Below are 21,592 nucleotides of genomic sequence, written 5' to 3' on the forward strand. Positions count from 1 at the left end.
CTGAGCGCGAAATGGCAGACAAAAAGAAAAGCAGAGGCATACTTAGGGGTAGATCCTTAATTCATCCGGGACGAGAATTCGTTCCATTCTCTGTTTTCTATCCCCCCAACCATGTAGATACTTGCATGCTTTCCATCATTTCCGCCGATCACAATTGCAAAACAAGGAGACACGTTATTACACGTGAAGGACATTCTGCCAGTCGGCTTAGCACGGAGAAAACGAAATAGGTTCTGACAATTATATACAAATTGATAACTTTGAAATTTAAGTATCTAGCAATTAATTTTACAAAGTAATAAATACTAAAATAGTACCGAATACTATAAAAATATAGTCGCAGCAACAATATTTATAAACTATTCTTTCTAAAATTTTTAAAGTAAAATCTAATTCTAAAGAGTGAAATCTCGTTATTAAAAATTGACAATTGAGCTGTTTTTCAACACTGGTTCAATTGTCACTTTTTGTCACTCTTTCTACTCTGAAGAGTTTAAAGAATTTAATTGACAGAAAAATAGTGATTCAACTACATTACATAATTGCATAATCTGTACTCACACACATTTAAATAAATGCGCATTTATCGATAAAAGTGAGATGTGAATACAAGGACTAGACTTTATACATATGTGTTATACAAGTATATATGTATGTATAAAGATATAATGCAATATTATACATTTTCCTAGTTTAGACAATATTTTTTTTAAATGAAACATAATGTCATAATAATTAATTAATCATCGTTGATATTATTTTTTAAAAATATATTCAAAATCTCTTCAAAATCTCTTCACTAATCGCTTATCCGCGAACAATATAAAAGTGCCCGCAGCACTTCCACTAGACGCAACGGAGTTCAATTTCTCCTAATTGTAAGAAGAAAGTTATTCAACATATAGATAATAAAAGGTGCATTCTGAGATTTTCTGATATTTTAATTAATGAAATGGTTCCTTCAATATATTGGGTTCGAAGAACGAAGAAAGTAAACGAGAGATGCATCTTGACAGTACAGTTTTTAGTTTTATAATATACAAAAATTCAGTAACCTTAAAATTTCTGGAATAATTATATATACATATAGAAATTTTAGAATAAATAGCACTACAACTATACATATTATTAAGTTTTTATAAGAATAAATTAATTAAATGAACTAAGAAAATATAGTAATATTAATCATTTGTAGTAAATAGTTAATATCACTATATTTTTTTAGTTTATATAATTTTATTTATTGTTTTTATTACAACTTGATAATAGGTACATAATTGAGATACTATTTGTCCTCAGATTTCTAGTTGCTGATACGACTTTTTTCTTTAGAGCAAATAAATTTTTATTAATAACTTTATCGTGCAGGCACGTCAATATCTCTGTTTCGAGATAAGAGGCGACCTGCTTCCTATTTTTCAATCTATTGTGATATATGAATTGTTTTTCCTGTTACAGCTATACAAAAAGAATGATTTTGCTGAAATATCTAAAAATTTCGATAGATATAGATCTGAAAATAATTTTGTTAGACTATCAAAATAATTATGTAGGAAATTCAAGTATAGTAAAAAATGCCTCAAAAAGTTTTGACATTTTAGCAACCAATTTGAATGTCCAACAACTATTTTCAGATCCGTATCTAGCTATATTTTGGTATACTTCAGCAAAATTCGTCATTTTTGTGTAAATAGTACCTGCTTTTATATATTTAATAACTTTTTTTTGGTATTGAATTATATGTATACTTATACATTTACTTATATACTTATCTGTAGCATAACAACTGTTTTAGTATCTGTGTCGAATTAACGTGATAATACATTCATAGAAGCGTATTTATATATTTTACGTACGATACTGAAAAATGATTAAAAAATGACTTGATATTACAATCATAAATATTGTATAAAACAGCTGCACAAATGGACGCAAACCTTTTATATTTAATAAAAAATAAATTTTTTAATATTTTGTTAATCCTTTAGCTTTTACTGCCGCCTTTCATTGCTCAAGAAAATGCAATAAATTGAGTTTGCTTTATACTTATGGACAAGGCCATATTTTATATTATTTAAAAACTCTAGTAATTATCGTGAGGCTGCGTTAACAAAATTTTAATTTTTTTTAATTTAATATATAGTTCAATTCGTCGAATAATTATATTATGTTCATTCCGTCGAACAATAATATCATGTAGTTTCATATCATTTGATATAATCGCGTTTCTCATCATATACGCGTATATGAGTCGTAATTGAGATGAATGTAATGAAACATCTTAATCATAAGCTATAAAATTGACAGCAGAGTAAACTGCCAACGGCGCTAACATTGCGACGACGATAACATTGCGTTGGTCGCGTGCGGGAAAATTTGGTTGCCCGTGTTCGATTTTTCATATTTCCTTTTTTTTTTCTCTTGTACCTTGAGAAGAAAGCTCGGCGATGTTTTGCAAGCGGTTTATGGTCAAGCAGCCGCTCCGCTTCCAGGCGGGAGTGCCGCTCGCTGCATAAATTGCCTGTACATCTCAATTCACCCCCTGGGATGGTGACCATTCCCTTACACGTCGTGCTCCTGAGTGACACTCCCCATCCTCTCTCGCAGAAGACCTCCCGCCTGCAGACTCGCATTATCATCCCTTCGCTTCTCCCCGTATCCACCCTCCCTGTCCCGTGGCCGATAAGGGCGGGTCTATTTCGAATCTTTGTACGGCCGGCGATCTAAGCCAACATCTAAGTAAGAAAATTATCGGATCCCGCGCGTGATCGAAGCTCTCTTTCCTTCATTGTTGATTATCGTATAGAAGATATTCAAAGGAACACTGATTAGACATGATTAACGTGAAATTCCTATTAAACTTTATGCGATAAAGTTGCATGATAAAAATAATATAAATAATATGAATAAATTTAGTCTCTAAAAACTATATATAAATTGAGAGATAATAAAATATTTATAAGAACCGATATGAGAAGGTCGTATGTATATATAATTTTTTTTTTTATAAAAAATATAAATATAATATAGTTTTGATTCTCGTTATCATTCTCAGCACATAAAAATCTTGCTAATAATAAAATATTATATTATCAAGCATAATTATATGAAATTGAAGCGAACTTTTATACAGAATGAGAAATGAGGCATAAACAAAATTATAAGAATCGTAAAGGTCCAGTATTGAAGTGATGAAATCGGTCATATAAAAAAAATAATACGTTTTTGAATTGAATTTAGCAATAATAAATACAATCAAGTGTCGGAGAAAATTTAAGATATTATATACAGATAGCTTGCAGAGTAAAGATCGTGTGATGTTAAATATACACGGAAAGAATGATTTTGCTGTAGTATCTAAAATTCAATAATTTATAACAATAAATGATACGTGGACAATTTTTCAAACAACAAATTTCTTAACGGCATACACCATCATGCAAGATGTTCGCAGCTAATATTTTATATTTTAATCACATAACAATTAAATATAAATATATTTATATTTATTAAATAAATATAATTATATTTATAGTTAAGAAATTTGTTGTAATAATTATAGATACAGATTTGAAAATAATTTTGTTAGACTATCAAAGTAATTATGTAGGATGCTTAAGCATGATGAGCAATGCTGCAAAAAGTTTTGCCATTCTAAATAGCTTGAGTTTCTTATATTTATTTTGATAGTTCAACAAAATTATTTTCAGGTCTGCATTTGGCTAAATTTTTAGATCTTTCAACAAAACTTTCTGTTCTCTTTCCGTGTACGAATAAAAATACAGATGAATTAACAATAAAATTTAATTACACGATATGTTCGTCCAATATAAAAATATCTATAACGTTCACCAATCAGGATGTTTCTTTAATCCTGAATACGACAAATATGTGGTTCAAGTGCCACATTCGAAAAAGCTATATGACTTAACGTGATAATTTTCTTCTTAGATTCGCATTATCATTTGTTGTCATTCACCGCGCACACTTTCTGAGATGTTATTGCTGTTTATGCTGAGCATCTATATCCCTCCAGAAGCTTTTTAACGCATTCGTAATTTAAGCGATAGCTATCTTTAAGCCGTGCGCAGTGACGTATAAATAAATTTGATTCATGCATTGATATGTATGCAAACCTATTTAAATTTCTTACTCATTATATCTGAGGAACATCAAAACAGAGGTGTTTGGTAGAGAACATATTATAACTCGCATGCCACGTAACATTTTTGTTTTATTCACTTCTTTGCAGATTTTGAAGTTGAACTTTCTTATGCCGAGAGACGAACGTAAGAAGAGAAAAATTTGAGAATGAGAAAAATGCAGCATGTATAATGTATCTATTTATAAAAAAGTGATACTAGAGCTTTCGCTTTTGTTCCTAAGAAAAGTAACTATCGTAAAAAGATTCTTAAATTTTTCAATTTCCTTTGCGAAATTAAATTTCTGTGGTTTAAACTTTTAGATCTGCTGCGGAACTAAAAATCGAATTTGCTATAAAGAGCATAATTAGTAGACAGAAAGGACGGTTTTTTTTTGAAGTACCCATTTACAAATTTAGCCAAATACCTACGGATCTGACAACAATTTTGGCCCATCAAAATAATTTCTTTTTTCAGTAAATACTAGATACGTTTTTTTCGCGTAGTAAATGCCGCGTAAAGTACCTACTCGAATTAATTTACTTGGCATTTATTAAGTGCGAGCACGCGCGTAAATCGAAACGTTCGCGCTTCAATTGCACGGTACAGCAAAAGATCGACCGAGGTACCAAGTTAGGACTTTATCTTCGCGGCGACATCATTAGTTTAATTGCAACTGCAAACTCGTAATCGTCCTTTAAATTCGACCGGTGTCATCCCGATCACTACAATTTACCATGCCAAATTTGTCACCGGATGATGGCGCGATGGCGTCATCAAGTCAAAGTCACAGCGTAAACACGTTCGCTACTGTTTCGCATTCGTCCGAAGGGGGGCGAGAAAAGGCCTGCAGCAATGCGGCCTCTAGCGTGATACGACACTCAAATTTCGAAGGGGTCGGGCACACCAACGCTGCTGCACCCCCGCGCGCGTCATCTCCCCGCGCGGTGAGGGTAGTAGGGGGCCTCCGGCGAACGGACGACTCACCCCCTCGCGAATTGGCGGAGTACGAGAAAGCGGGGCAGCGTCGGACGGTCGGCGCCAATCGTCGCCGCCCTCGTCCACCGATAAACCCTCGCGTCTGCGCCCCTCAGTCGGGTGTCCCGCCGGTTCCCTACGTCGCCCTCGGTTCGGGTACCGCGCGCAAGGCCGCAGACCTATCACTTCTTTGGCGACAGCCGTCGGGGTAACATCCTTGCCCTCGCTCTCTACCCTCGCTCTCTTCTCCCATCCCTTCGATCCTTCGCATCACCGGCTAGAAATCGACGACTCTGAACTTCTGCACTTGAGCTTCCCGTTCCCAGCTTCCTCTTTAATCCCAGCCTTCCTTTCAAAACGTTTGATTTTCATCGATCTCCTACCTCTCTCACGTGCTACCCTTGTTCCATTCATTTATTTATTCTTCGTTCCTGTTTGTTCCGGTTCCGCGAAGATAGAATCTAATCTAACGGGGAGCGACCGTTCCACTTCGCGTCTCAGTGAAAGACGTGTCTCACGATCGTTCCGGCCTCCGGACGTGCAAGCAGTATTAATCGGTTTAACGTTTCTCGCCAGTCTCTCAGGTAAAATGAATTTCCGTTTTTTTTCTGTGCTTCAACTCTTAGTTTCCTTATAGAGCCATCATCTATTACGATTTTTACGAAAAAAAAAATCCCTTATTTCCGTACTATTCCGACTGTGCTGTCTACCGTCGAGTCTTTTTCGAACGCGCACAGTTTCGTGTTTTCGCAATTTTTGGAAAATCCTCTCACGGTTCTATTTGCGATTGTCTTTTTTCTTTCACATTTATCCTCGTTTGCCGATTGCCTTCTCACTCTGTCCACGGTCGTACGGAGGAAACACACAACCGATCGAAAAACACATTAGATTTCCGCTTCCGCTGGCTTCGCGATCGTCGCCGGAAAGTATCGGCTGTCGCGCTCCAGAACTTTGTCGTGCCTTAAAACCGCCGTCCAGATCGTGACAATAAATTCTCTCTTTGAGACTCTCCCTTTTTTACGCGATTTTTCGATACTCTCCCGTTTGTCGTATCCATTTCTCGTCACTGTAAACTAAATCGATCCGTCGGCATTCGAGTTTATTTTCCCTCCAAGTCGATTATCGATCCAACCACGAGATTGCCTTACCAAGATCCAAGTCCGTCCGGAATTCTTCTCGAAAGTTCCTCTTCCTCTTTTCCTTTATTTCCCTCGATTGAGGTTGAACAAGAATCAACTCCGTCCCTTCCTTGTGCCTTGTACACCAGTCCTGATTCATCCGTTTGTGACTGGGGCGAACGATCGCGTTCCCGAAGACGAAGATCCAACAGCGTGCAGTCAACGAGAATCGTTTCTTCACTTCCGATTACGTAGAATCTTCTCGTATACAAACATCTAGCTTTTCCTCTGTGCGTCTCGCTTGTAACTCGCGCTGAACGACCATCGGCGCGACAAATCTCCGTCCGAGAAGAGATTTTCTCGAGCGCGATCGAATAACACCACGATGACATCGATACGGTGAGTAAGAAACTATTTAATTGTGTGATGCAAGAGAGTTTAGGTTACCTTCACGAGAGAGTCGTAGCTTTAGTGATTGTTAACAAAGTAGAATAACATCGTTCTCTCGCCATCGCGTTGTCACTTCGATCTAAAGCCTGCTCTTGTATAGCATGCAGAACGCAGGGGTTGCAGGTCGCAAGATTAGAAAAACTGATCCAACGTATTTAATTATAATTAAACAGGATGGAACTCAGAAAGTTGAACTTCGATTTTCGCGTCCTGTGTATTGTGGCCCGTTATAATCTAAAATATGTTTTACTTGTGACCTGAGTATTATGTAGATATCGAACTTAAAGCAGCTACAAGTTAATAGAGAAAATCTAAATTCTCATTAACGTGTCTCTAGTTTTGTAAATCTTCAATTAAATAAATTGTAAGATGTAAACAATGTGACTTGTGTGGTCACTTTTGATGATGTGCTCTGAAGTGATGGCGAAAAATGTCTATTCTTCTATCGTAAATTCAAGTTGCTTTAATCACAAAGTCTGACTAAAAGTAGTATTCGATAGTATAAAAAAAATTAGTCTTAAGAATAAGATTTGTCGATCTAAAGCTCTCTGTATATCTTTTGCTTCCTTATTGATTTGTGTGAATAAACTGTACGTAATATTGTTACATGATCATTTCATAACAACGCAGTTTGATAAATTTATTATATTACGTAACGCACAATGATAAATGTGTGCGTGTAATAAATGAAAATATGTCAATTTACTATTTGATAGAACTTTTTCTCACCAATGAAACCTGTGCTGAAATTAAACATCACATATCCTAATTTCTGTCCAGATTCAAAATCGAACAGACAAACGAGCTAACGAGGTACAGAAGGTATAAAATTGATTGCCGTAGGAGGATCGAGATAGTATACTCAATTATTAAGAGCGATTCGTGGTAACAACCCCTCTACGATCTCGAAATCAGATAGTATAATATGAGGGTCGACTTTCCGGGGTCCCGAAATTGTTCAATATCGAGGGAGCAGCAGACATTGACAATAATAACCAGGTATTCGCTCATTCGGATTCGTTGCCTTTTAAAACCTATCTACCCCGTGAAATTGTTTCAAATGACAAAACGGAAGATGGATTTAATCTTTCCGGAATCTACAAACGACTATGTTAGATTTTATCGCGTTATATTTCGCGGAGATTAATTCTTGTGTCTACAGCTTCCGTTAAACGATACCTATTAGTCTTTATAAAATTGTTTATACGAATTGATATATAGAGTTGTACGTGAAGACTAGGATGAGTAAAAACTTTCACAAACTGTGTATGTTGAAGAATCACAAAAGCGATTTGTAAAATTTCCGCGACACACAAATTGGTGAATAGAATAGGGGCGGAAATATCCTAAATAATTATTTAAACAAGAATAAAAGGTTCATAATGTAATACGAGTATACGATATAGATTCTGAGTTTGACGTTTTGCCGATAGAACTACGTTATTGACAATACAGTTTTCAGCTGTACAATCTCTCGTTTACACATTCGAGTATTATTAATCATTTTCCAATAGAGAGTTTCCAATAGAGACACGGTAACCGTCCAGGTTTATCGGTGACGTATACGCTAAAAGTATACCGAATCTCTAGTAGATACGATTTTATGTGGCAACACTACACGTTCGTTTGTAACACTTAACATTTGTAATAAAATTGAAGGCATTTGAAGTTTCTCATGAAAATATTTAAATAATTTCTTTAATTAAAGTATTTAAATAATTCCTAATTTTAATTGAACTCTTCACAAATTTATATCATAAATTAATGTTGGAATAATTGTTCTGCCTCAGAACAAGTTTCACAATGTTGCGAGGAGCAAACTGTCCTTTTTAAATCCGGTGGAAATTACGGATGCAGATTTCTATGCAAGTTTTGTCCTTTATCTCTTTTTGTTTTACCTGTCACGATAAAGGTCTGCGACACACATCTTATTTTATCCTTTTATTTACCGGTGTGACAGAAGGAGAATCGATGATTCCGCATCTGTCACAAGCCGGTCACAAGATGTCCAGACGTTAAAATGACTCAACCGGACACACGCGAGCGTACGTTTATTTGAAATCCCGGTAGACTATTCCTTGCGGCTCGACAATAACGCTAGTTCCCTGTTAGTGTTGGCTTTGAGTCTCGCGCGATCTCTTGAACTAGCATCGAGTGCGAATGCGATCGATTCGGGTAAAAATTTGCCCGAGCGTTGCGAGTCTTCATCAATGAAAACGTAAGCTAAAGGAATTCAGAGAGTATGATTGAAAAAAAAAAACACGCGTTGAGAAAATAAGATTAGATAATCTTGAGAGAAAATTGAGAGAAAATCGAGAAACGTGTATGAAACGTGTATGAATCATTCGTAAGAAATGAGATAAAACGTTGGTCGATACTTTGATATATATTTATAAAAAGATTAAAATAAATATAAGAGCACATCAAATATGATAGAGAACGCCAACGTGGTCAAAGTTAGATGTTTCGAATAATACAACATACATTCTTTATTAAACCAATTTATTTCAGACATGATTGCGCGCCGATAATGTTTCGTACTTTCAACACAATCAATCTGAAACGCTAATAATCCCCCCTAAATAAAATTAGAAAAACTATAAAGAACTTATTATCTCAGCCAGGATTTGGAATCTCTCAACTTTCCGGGGCGAGTGTCTTAGCCAACAACTCGACCACTGAGACTTCAAATATAAGAATATTTTTACTTTACTTCAGAGTAATTACAGTTAATGGAGGTTTAATTCTCGAACGGATCGAGTAGAAGCTAATCGTTCGAGGAGTTCATCGAAAAATCAAGACAACCGGAAGATATTTGCCGGGGATATATTTGTTCGCGTTCTCGTGACGCTCGAGATTTTTCCATTTGGTGCACGGGGGTGTGTTACTGGGGCACTAGTGCGCAGAAGCCCCGAACATGCCCGATGTGGATCCCAGAGAATCGTCGTAGCCCCCCCCCCCCCGCTCCGAAGTCTCGCATCCCCTTCGTGAGAAAGAGAAAGAGCTTTGCGAGCGAGCAAGGGGTGGCTCCCCGAAACCGACCCCACACACAGCTATACATTTCGAGCCTTAGCTCGCGTAGCGCGCGGCACATTCAGTTTCTGACCGGCGCGACGATCGAAGTGACGCGTCCGTGCCGTTCCCGATTGAACCCCATCATCGCACACGTCTCTCGAGATTTCACCCGCAGGATCCGACGAATCCGGTCGCCCTGGCTACGTCGCGTTCACGGTGTTTCCACGAGGGGGTGGCTCGCGAGATCGCGACAAGCCTACACACACACACACACACACACACACACACACACACACATACTCACGGTCAGGGATGTCGCGCGAGACTCGCATTCGCTCGAAGCCATCGATCCTCGCAATTGAAGCGATTCAGTGACGCCTGTGTGAGACTCGTGCGAGTCGTATAAAACAAACCAATCGGGACAAGTGCAGGAAGATAACGCAGTTTAACATACAATCAATTATTTCTCATTCTAATTTGGAGCATTTGATTTGTGTATCGTAGCGATTTACTTTTACAAGTAGAAGGTTCCTGATTTTGTTTTTCCGTTATCATTAATACATCGCTAAGCGGATTTAGCTTCTCGGATTATCTTTCTATATGATTCTTCCTTTTTTACATTATTTGAAAATTTATATAAATTATGTCCGGCATAAATTCTTTTCTAATCCAATAAAATTTTTTTTCATGAAAAGTATTTATCATTATTAATGTATTAAGTCTATTTTATCAAGCAGACTCGTCGCATCTATGAATAATCCCGTTTATCGAGGCTCATCGATTGGTTTAATGGAATATCGATGTAAACAGCGAGATTTACGAGGTTATCAAAGTTCGTCGTCGTCGTAAATTGATCCGGATCGCGCGCAAATATAATAAGAATGGAGCTGAATCCGTGCTGCAGCTTCGTAGGGATAGTAAATTATCTTTACACGAGAAGCTTGCACCGGAAACGGCGTCAACCGACGCCCAACATTCCACGATCCTGGGTATTATAGGAGTCAAGCCAAAATAGCCAAAATTAGATATATAGATGTAGTTGCTGTGCTAGGCTCCGCTAAAGCAAGCCAATACAAATGCGCCGCCGCGCCGGAGGTAAATATCATCATCCACTACTTTTCTTACGGTCAGTTATTGCCTATAATCATCAACCGTTATCATCCAATCGTTATCACTACTCTTTAGCCAGCCACGTGGCACTTGCCTGCCTTCAGCGATCCGAGAAACGATCGTGCGCCTCGTTTCGTAAGACTGTCACGTGATTCTTTATGATGATGGAAAGTACAAATCTATTGACGCTTTATACTTTAGCGAGTGGAGAACATTTAGTTTTATAATTCGGAAGACAATAGAAGGTCCAAATTTATATTTGTTGAAAAATATCTAAAAAAAAAAACGTTTCATATCCTGATTTTAAACTTTACGTGGTCTGGATTATTTGCGAATTGAAATAAAAATTTGACATTCTGATGTATGTAACCTCAATCATGTAGATTTGTAGCTTAGAAAATGAGGCCGCGATCATTTCTCGCGCGAGCTAAATGTTGCTGTGACGAATGTTTTGTAGGCAAAGATGTTTAGATGGAGCAATGTTTAGATTTAGAACAGATGCAAGCTCTTGCGTATTAAAAAATTTTCCATCCCATAAAGTTGTTTGATACGCAACGTTACGTCTACTGCGAGGAGCTGTACGGCTTTATTTATTCGGTTCGATGGAATATTCATTTCATTTAGATGGTTAGCAGCATATACCGTTTTATACTTTTACGAGTGAATTTATCAAAACTTTTGTCATGCCAGTCGAACGTTTATTTATAAACGTTTATTCAATCGATCACCATTTGCGAACGTCGTTGAGTTGTATTTGTGCTTTATTTCGTAATGTTACAAACGTAGTGTGATATATTTGTAGCTTTGTACCGTGCTAAGTATTTCTATAGCATTTAACATGGTATAACGAAAGTAAAATGTCACGAGAATAAAAAGAATCCTTTTCTCGTCACCTTTAAAAGTGTTAAAGCGAGAGAGAGAGAGAGAGAGAGAGAGAGAGAGAGAGAGAGAGAGAGAGAGAGAGAGAGAGAGAAACTTTACCGAGCAATTGTAACAACGTCTCACAATATTACGAAATTAACATCGTAAAGTAAATCTCGCGGCGGAAATCTTCATTTAAATATCTACCTGCACTTGATTGATTTTAGATTGAGGCAATAAAAGATAAGTGATCGAAAACGATGTGGTATAAAATATTTTTATTCTCGCAAAGCTGGAGTAAAGCTAAAAAATCAATTTTCTCAGCGAAAATTAACAGCGGCGAGATACCGATTTTCTCAGTAAGTTATTGGATATAATCGTGGGAGTTAATAAGTTATTTGGATAACCCGGATAAGGGGTTACGCGAGCGTTTTATATGTTCCTACGCGGTTTAAACTGGGGTAGTGACGCGCGGAAAAAATGTGATGACATCCGCAAAGAGTGGCAATGACACGGAGAAAGAGAGAGCTAGAGCTAGGCAAAGCTTTTGTGGGGTGGAGGGTAAGAGAACCGACCGACTGCTACCAGTGCTACCCTTCTCGCAGCGATGAAGTTAAAAAAGCTGACGATGGCGCTGTAATTCGCTCCGAGAATGGAACGTGGTAACTACGTACACTGTGGCCAAAGTAAATGGCAATAAGTGTTATGTACACGATATAGCTTCTACTTAAGCAAATTTCATTTAGTAAATTGCACGCATCTTTTATGATGTCAGTTGCGATTACTCATCGGCTTACTGACAAATGTTAGAGCGCGATTCGTTATTTTTACGCGAGTGTTTTTTTACATTTGACCCTCCGGAGCTGATGATGGAATCAATTGGAGTCTATTGGACTTTCCACTCAATTAATTAAGTTTCTTTGTAAACAATGTCAAACAATTAATTAAATTTATAGTACGTCTGTAAGTTTGTATTATTCGTATTACAATATACTTACTTATAGTATTTATTTTTTGTATGAATTTCGCAATTAATTAGTGCTTTTTAATTAACAAATAGATCTCACAGCGTCAATAACTGTTACAGACAGTTCTGGAATGATTAATAATTTTAACGACAAAATTAATATCTTCTAATTCGTATTTATAACATAAATTATAGAGAATCAGATTAACATAGATTTATTGAGAATTAATAAACCAGTCGTGATTAGAACAATTGTCACTGAATAGAATAATCGCCACTGAGTTATTGAGATAAATTATTTATTAATAAAAAATTACATTTGCAATCTGCAATTAATTGGTAATTATCGAATGAGATATTATATATTGTCTTTATTAAAGTGATACGTTAAATTATTAAATCAATTATAAAAGCATAATTGCTTTTTAATTAATAGATTATGATTATTTGATGAGTACATTGCCATCATAATTAGTAATTTAATCAGCCAACGATTACATCGAGTAACGATTAAATCGCTTATTAATTATTAATTTTCGACTTTGCGTAACTTTTGCATAAGTCATCATGTTGGTGAACAATTTCGAGCCAACTTAGGAAACTCAGTTTCAACGACAAAAATTATGAAGATAGTTGTCAATGAAAGCAATAATGTAATATTGATAAGATGTCACGGGGAATTATGTTATCGGTATTAATCTTGCAGAGTGGGTGCAAAGTATATTCCATTGCATAGGAAATGCAATTTGCATGGAATATATGCATAAAGCTTGTGTCGTGCGCGTGGCTTTGTTAAACGTTCGCATGGACGCGTCGCTATCATCCTCCGGAGCAAAAAGCACCGGTGAAACAGATATGCCATAACATCGGCGAGTCCGAGTTGCAATGTAGAGACTCGCACGGTTCAAACTTAAGTAAAGTTTAAATGAAACTCTCCTTTCGCAATTCTGCCTGGAAAATAGCGAAGAATCAGTTAAGGCACAGTTAATTTAAACCGATGCCGAGAACAGGTTAAGGAGATTGTTGTACGAAGATTTGCATGAAAATTAGATCGAGAATGTGCAGGATGTCCAATTATTATCGATAAATCTAACGCATTCATTGCCGTTAATGAGAATCAACATGTATCCAGTAAATATAGATATCAATCAACAGTAACGTAACATTAATGTTATAACTTCATACTCGACAACATAAATGTAATATAACATATATTATATATATACGTAACAGTTACATTATTAAATGTGAAATAACCTATTTATATTTAAGTACCTTATACATGATAATTTAATACTCTGATTTTTTTTACCGATTTAAACCGATGCGAGAACAGGTTAGGGAGATTGTTGTACGAAGATTTGCATGAAAATTAGATCGAGAATGTGCAGGATGTCCAATTATTATCGATAAATCTAACGCATTCAGCGCCGTTAATGGGAATCAACATGTATCCAGTAAATATAGATATCAATCAACAGTAACGTAACATTAATGTTATAACTTCATACTCAACAACATAAATGTAATATAACATATATTATATATATATATATATATATATATATATATATATATATATACGTAACAGTTACATTATTAAATGTGAAATAACGTAAGTACCTTATACATGATATCATTTAATATTCTGATTTTTTTGAATCTTTTGTTGATATAATTTAAATACACTGATACCGCGCGTTCGTTGCTGTTAATGAAAAACACCAACAATAATGACATGACATTGATATTTACGATTCCACACTCAACAATATAAATTTAATATGCGTAACAGTTACATTGTCGAATGAGAAATAACATAAATTTTATATAAATACGCTGGTACCGGTTTGTCCATCGTCACAAATAGAAATCGCCATCTACCCAGTAAATATCAACGATAACAGAAACGTAGCATCAAATTGTAAATTTACACTCAATTTAAATGTAATATAATGCGTACGTAACAGTTATATTATTAAATATGAAATTATAATTATGACGCTGTGTTACTGTTGGTGCTTACTAGGTAAATTCCCGGGTGTACCACGGCGAATCGGATGGAGATGGAATTTTTTCGCGTATTATCGTGAGAGATTTTAGCGGGTGGTAAATAACGTCCGCGAGCTATTCAATCGCGCCGCACTGTGTTGCGATGATAAATGACGGGAGCCCGGACGGCGACAGATTAACACGTTTCCACTATAGATTCGCCGTTTCCGTGATAATCGACGGAAGCCTGCCGGTCGACACGTATACGCGCGGCACGATCCATTTCTAGGGTGAGGAATACGAGACTAGTGTTGAGATTAACCGATTTTGCCGAGCGCGGCCACATAATCGTCTTCGTTACTGCGTCGCTCCGGATCGCCGCCCTCAATTAGTTCGCGTCAAGTGTCATCGCGGTGAATATTATACGCGACGTCTAATTTTAGAAACGCGTTTGATTAACGCGAAACGCGCGACTGGGTCTCCTTCCTTCCTCACCACTGTTTCTTTTTCTCTCGCATTCCATCGTTAAATACTCCGCTCTCCGTTGTGTTTGATAACAGTGCGCTTCGTATTCAGGCAATCAACCGTATCAAAATGGAAGATCCGTGGAGAATTTAAGCGGCATGAGGGAGAATAAAATGGCCGGGAATTTGTTTTAGTACGTCAAAGGGAGGTATTGGAGCTCGATCGAGATGAAAGTCCTATTTATGTTTTAGTACGTCGAAAGAGCAGCGATATCGGAAGGCTGTATCGGAAGGAAGATCGCCGGATGAAGAAGCGGTTTTATCGTATTACGTAAACAAATTGTCTTTTCCGCTTTTAATAATTTATTCCTTCTACCTTTTTGTCGTGTGCTTCTCTTCTTCGTCGAAATTGTAAAAAATGTCTCTCATTTTCCGTACGACGATGGAGAGAGGCTTTGTCTAATAATATTTCAATTTCAGTTTATCAACCGTTATTTTATTTTTGGGGATGCAATTCTGTCGCGGAAACGCGATTACGTTTCCCACTATTACACGCGAGTTATCAATTGTAAATCCATAAAAATTGAACTGCCTTTACTCTCACGCCTTTAATTGTTCCTTGAATCGAAACTTGTAAATAAAAAAAATTGAATTTAACATGAGCCAGCGAAACAAAGAGTTCGCCACTTTATCGCCAGCCTTTCAACGATGAATGTTGCGCGTCCGTCCCTCTCGTAAGAATATTCAATTTCCAGCATCAATATCAATGCCAGGCATTGTCGAGAAGTGGCTCCATCCCGCTGTGTCGGTATGCATGGAGTTGATGATCCAGTTGTATGTAATGAGGTCATTCCCTCTGAATCGAGTTCGTGCGGGTAGGAAGGTGACGTATTGCGAATTGAACGAAGTAACTTTGTAGCCAACGGTGCTCTCAATTTCGCAGTAAAACGCCGTTGGCTCTGCGAGTGATTGCCTGTTGCGCGATTTTTTTCCCTCTGCATTCCACCAATGGGATATTCACTTTGTCTCGCTTTTTTTTTTTTTTTTTTTTTGAAAAAGCAAAACTGGCGATATCGCTCGTAGTGTTCACAGGGAATGGTATTGGATTGTACTTTGGAAATGAACAAAATGCATATCTAATCAGATATACAAAGCAATTTTCCGCAATGACTTATTAGTATCGATACAATTTTTGTATTTGAGATGATTGTTAAGGATATGATAGGCGTCGTTGTCGACGTCATCGTATTATTTATTGGATTATCAACAAAGATTGAAAAATATATTGGAGAAATAGGGTAATTTATGATGTTTATTTAAATATGATGAATTGCAAATTAATATACGATAACAAAGTGATAACCTTTATCGAAATATATTATCGAGAATTCGACTAAGAATTATAACAGAATTATATATTTAAAAGAATTATAAAAGAATTATATATTTCGGATATAGCTGTTTTAAATACGATAAAAGTACAATTTACAGAGGCTATTTGTGATGATCGACGAGAATTATGTAATTATTTGGAAATAAATGCCATTGGAAGCAATTTGTTTACTTTCAACTTGTACATTATGTGATACTTTGAACATTGCAATGTTAAATCGAATTTCTTCGGACGAAATAGAACTCTTTGCTCAAGACATAACAAATTGTGTATCATATTTAAAAAAAAAGGTTCAAAAATATTAAGTAAGAATTATGTAGACAGTTCTCGAACAGCTGACTTAGCGAAAATTATAATTGTAAAACTAGGCACTAGGATTAGAAGAAATATCGATGTTACTTTAGGTCTTGTAAATGATGTAATTGGTACATTTACATCATTCATACGAAAATAAAAATAATGCTTTCAGAAGTAGAACATGTATTAGAACGTATTAGCGTTAAGTTTGAAGTAATGGCATATGTTATAAGAAAACAATTTCCAATTTACTTAAGTTACGGTGTGATTATTCATAAAAGTCAAGGATCGAATTTAAAACATGCCATTGTAAAAGCTGGAAATTATATATTCAATCATGAACAAGTATACGTTGCTCTTTCACAAGTAACTACTTTAAATGAACTATATCTTATAAATTATGATCCTTTATCTGTGAAAGCAAATGAATTAATTAGAATAGAATACTTGCGTTATTATATAAAAATTTGCGTTTTTAATAATTAGAATGTGTGTAATAGAATGTTTTGAAAAGCATTTTTTTTTTCAATATAAAAAATCCCACAAGAAATATTTATTTGTTGAAAAATAAAAAAGTTAATCAAAATTTGTTAAATTATCATCAATAAAATTCACAGATAAAATATTTCATCGGGCACATATTTTTCGTAACTTTGACGCGCTTTATTGCGATCGACACATTCGCTTTTGGTAATCATCCGGTTCCCCATCCAAGTCAGAAATTTGATATAGCCGATGAAATCAAAACCATACGTTAATTGAGTGAAAATTGTCAGCGAGAGAAAAGCGAATGGGCGGGAGGAGTGGAAGGGAAGGTGGATGAAACAGAGACGAGATCGAAAGCTCATATAAGAAAGGATAGACGAGGGTGTAGGGGGGGGGAGGGGAAGAGGGTTGCGCTCGGAGTTTGACACAGTCAGAGCCCAGCGTTGCCTGGCAACCTTTAAGGGTGGAAATCCACATTGGCGTAGGGTGTATACCTGTGACGAATTTATGCGGAATCCCTATTCCTTCTGGGTCCCACTTTCCTTCTCTCTCCATCTTGTATCTTTTCCCATAAAAGACACGTGGAAAGAATCCTCGTGAATGAACCCATAATTGTGATCGGGATCGAATACAATGAAATTGGATATTTATTCACGAGACGTTTAACGATGCCGCTTATTGTCGCAACACGTGTTTCGCACGTCGCAAATTAACGAGAAGATAGCAATTTTCCTCAATGAAGAGACCGGACCCGATGCTGCACTCAAATCGTCTCTTCCACCCCCAATGTGTCTTATATCCCCGGAACGGAGATAATGACACTCCATTTGAATTCAATGTCATGATTTAATCTATTCATATCTCAGAATATTATTCCCCCTTGCTCTCTTTTTGCAATTACTCTCGGCGAGATATCTTCCCCGGAGTAATCTTTATTAGGACGATCAAACGTAGTTAAATGCGCGATACGTTCTCATTCATCTTTTCTTCTGAGAATTTCCCCTTAAATTATATCTTAACATCATCTCGAAGTATTTTACATGTTTATAAATCACCGCGAGCTGTGCATCACGTGAGAATTTAATTACTGATCGTTTGTCGAGTATATTGTAGCTATTGGATGTGATTTAGTTATTTCGAGTTTATTGCAATAACGGAAGAGCGTATTTTTGTTTCTCTAATACGTTCTTCGTGTTTCCATACTCGTGGAACGATGTTGCAACTTGTGGAAAATTTTGTGCGATCAAAATATATAGCACAACATATATACTTATATATTTACTATACGATAAAAAGTACGTAAATATAAATAATATGTATTACATAAACAATAAGTGTAAAAATTATACAGTTCATAGTAGAAATTGTTACATCCCGATAAAATCTTCTTATTCTTTATCGTAGATATATTATTTATACCTTATTTTTATCTTATCTCTAGGTTAATATTTCCCTATTTTATCTTTATTTCAAAACCGAAAATTCCTTTTCTCTTTTATAAGAACGTATATAGAGTGGAATGTAACAAAATATATAAATTGTGCGTTTTTTATCTGTAATTATATAAATATCTCTTCATTTAGACGGAAAAAAATTATAATAATATATTTCATGTCTAAATTTTATACAAATTTTTGTAATATTTAACGTAATATATTACACATATTTGCATCTTTATGTTTGTTTATGTTTATCAATAACATAGCTTAAGAAAAATCATACATAATTGGTTTTCAAATTAGTATATAAATATTTCTGTAAAATTTAAATTGTAAATTTACCTTTGCAAATTGTTTTTCTTCATTCTTCGTGTTTCCAATCTTGTAGAACGTTATTACAGCCCCTATGGAAAATTTTATGTGACCAAAATGTAGTATATACTTATGTATTTACTACACTACAAAAAGTATGTATAAGTATGTAAAAATTTTTAATTACTATAAGAAAGAATAATTTTATTTGTAAATCGTAAGTTTACGTGTAATTATACACCTTTAATAGAGGGTCCCAAAATTACCACTATAATTGCTGTAATTTTACATGCAATTTTTTTTATAATATATGCATTAGAGATCGATACACATAAGTATAGAAAGTCTTACGATGACTTCCTTCTTCAGTCTAACGTGGATCATTTTTCGCCGTAGTCATTTTAACCCTCGCTTTAACCGCAAACTCACGCGGTTTTCTTCCAGACAACATAGAAAATATCTACCAGGTAAAGAACCTTATAAAGACTTAACTGAAGTTCTATACAAATCATAACTCGCTTTTGTACAAGCTAGCGGCCGCGACGTGATTATCTTTCTTGATGTCGTTAGCACAAATAATTTTATAATTCTCCTGGATACAAATAATATAACTAAATTTAACGACGTTACATGATTACATTGACGAGCATTCTATTCATTTGATTGTAACACGGTAGGAGACATAATAACCGATTCTTGCAACTTGTTGCGTGCAATTTTGCTGTAGCGGAAACTGCGTGCTCCCGCATAATCCTTTAAATTACCATCCACATAATACCGGGATTATCTGATAATTTCGAGATACTTATATATAATTTCACGCATGATTGACGAGATGCTTAATGTCCGCGATGTTTACACACGTAACTCTCTTCGTCTTGGTTGGAAAATAAATACCCGCGTCGATGCGGATTAATGAAATATTACGAAACATTAATTAATAATCGCGAACGAGCCGTTCCTTCATCTTGATTAACGTAATCTAATTTCGCGTGGCTATCTTTTTCAGTCGAGTGATTCTGGAGGTTTCCGTGCACGCAGGAGATCACCTCAGGCGATCGCGATGGCTACACTATCTTTGCGCATCTCCATACCGGAAAAGAATGCCACCAAGATGATGCAGTTCGATCCCAGCACATCGGTGTACGATGCCTGTCGTATTATCAGAGAAAAACTTGCCGAGGCCAGCAACATGGGTCAACGTAAGCGTTCGATATTTTATTCGACTGCATCTAATTATATTTATCGAGTACTTTTTACAATATATTTCAATATATTCCAAATATATTTCAATATATTACAAATATAAATGGAGCAGTATTCTTTGATGAAACATTAACCTTTGTATGGGTTCAACGTACCCTATGCGATTTTTGTACCTTTTTTATAATATAATTTGAAGACCCGAATTGAGGCTGAAAAAAAACTTTAAATGTTCATAGATATGATAAGGCTGCAAGAGTATTTTTTTTTTGCGTTATTCTCCATGTGAGAACGCATGAAAGTTCAGAGGATACTTGGAACCCTCTTTAAACTTTACGGCGTTCTGGATATTTTTTTATTTTTTATTAAATATACGTTTACTGAATTTCGGATAATATAAAAATAAATACATGAAAATGTAGAACTAAAAAGAATTATATTTCAATATAATAAATAGTAAATATAATAAATAGAAATTTTATAATTTCTGTCAGTCTTCAGAGATCGCTCGGTCGGGGCGGATTTATTACTTTGGAGCGAGTGTTGTATCATTCTCTAAACTAAATTCTAATAAATTAAATTATACATACTATAATAATATTTATACATGTACAATCCTTTATCTACTTATATTATTACTCTTTTACATTGTTCAAATAATAAAATTTTATTTATTAATTGTAAATTTAAAATATATAGATTTTCCAAAACGTCGATTTTTCAAATAATTATACTTTTTTGAGTGATTCATATCGTACTATTTTTTTTTTGTTAGTCCAAAGGATCAACTAAAAAAATCCCTCAGGTTTTTGCTTGAACATTAAAAATTTAAAAATTTGAGAATTTTTTATCCAAAGTAATCATTTTTTGCGAATTTTTTCAATAAAATTTTTTTGAAGCATTGTAATTAATTAAAAATAAAATATTATTTATTTGATTTATCTGTCTTCGAGGTATAAATTTCACACGATTTGAGTTAAAAAATATGTATTCAGTTCAGAGATATAGCATGACAAAGTTGCAAGGTTTTACAAATCCTAGTGTTAGTGGGAAGGTAATTAAAAATAACAATACCATACTAGGATTAAATTTCATTTTATTATATTTTTTTATTACTGGCAGTATTATTATGAGACGATACAGATAAAATATTGCAGAAATGTCAATACATCTCATTAGCCAACTAATTTTATAAAAAGAAAAAGAATATTTAAAGGTTTAATTTTTATACAGTATTATATTAAAAAATTTAATTTATGCAGTATTATAAATGCATTGCTAACTATTTTGGACAACCTATTTTGGACTACCTGTTTTGGATAAATCATCGGTTGACATTAAATACTTTATTAATTGGCTTTATAA

General features: G+C 35.2%; 1 protein-coding gene across 9 annotated transcripts in view; it reads left to right on the plus strand.

Annotated features, from left to right (window-relative positions):
• Positions 1 to 21,592, plus strand: part of rhea (Talin_middle and talin-RS domain-containing protein rhea) — a 61,783-nt gene that overhangs the window by 19,018 nt on the left and 21,173 nt on the right. For 4 of the 9 annotated variants that reach the window (XM_011053706.2, XM_087413635.1, XM_087413636.1 and 1 more), the window contains exon 3: positions 20,034 to 20,226. In XM_011053706.2, the coding sequence (XP_011052008.1) occupies positions 20,088 to 20,226 (139 nt within the window). In that variant the 5' untranslated portion in view covers positions 20,034 to 20,087. Of the gene's footprint in view, positions 1 to 3,543; positions 6,638 to 7,468; positions 10,799 to 20,033; positions 20,227 to 21,592 lie in introns of those variants that run through there. The other 5 variants (XM_087413634.1, XM_087413638.1, XM_087413633.1 and 2 more) reach the window with 5 other exon arrangements.

Source organism: Acromyrmex echinatior, chromosome 14 (assembly GCF_024713525.1).
Source record: "Acromyrmex echinatior isolate Ae372 chromosome 14, ASM2471352v2, whole genome shotgun sequence".
NCBI classification, from domain to species: Eukaryota; Metazoa; Arthropoda; class Insecta; order Hymenoptera; family Formicidae; genus Acromyrmex; species Acromyrmex echinatior.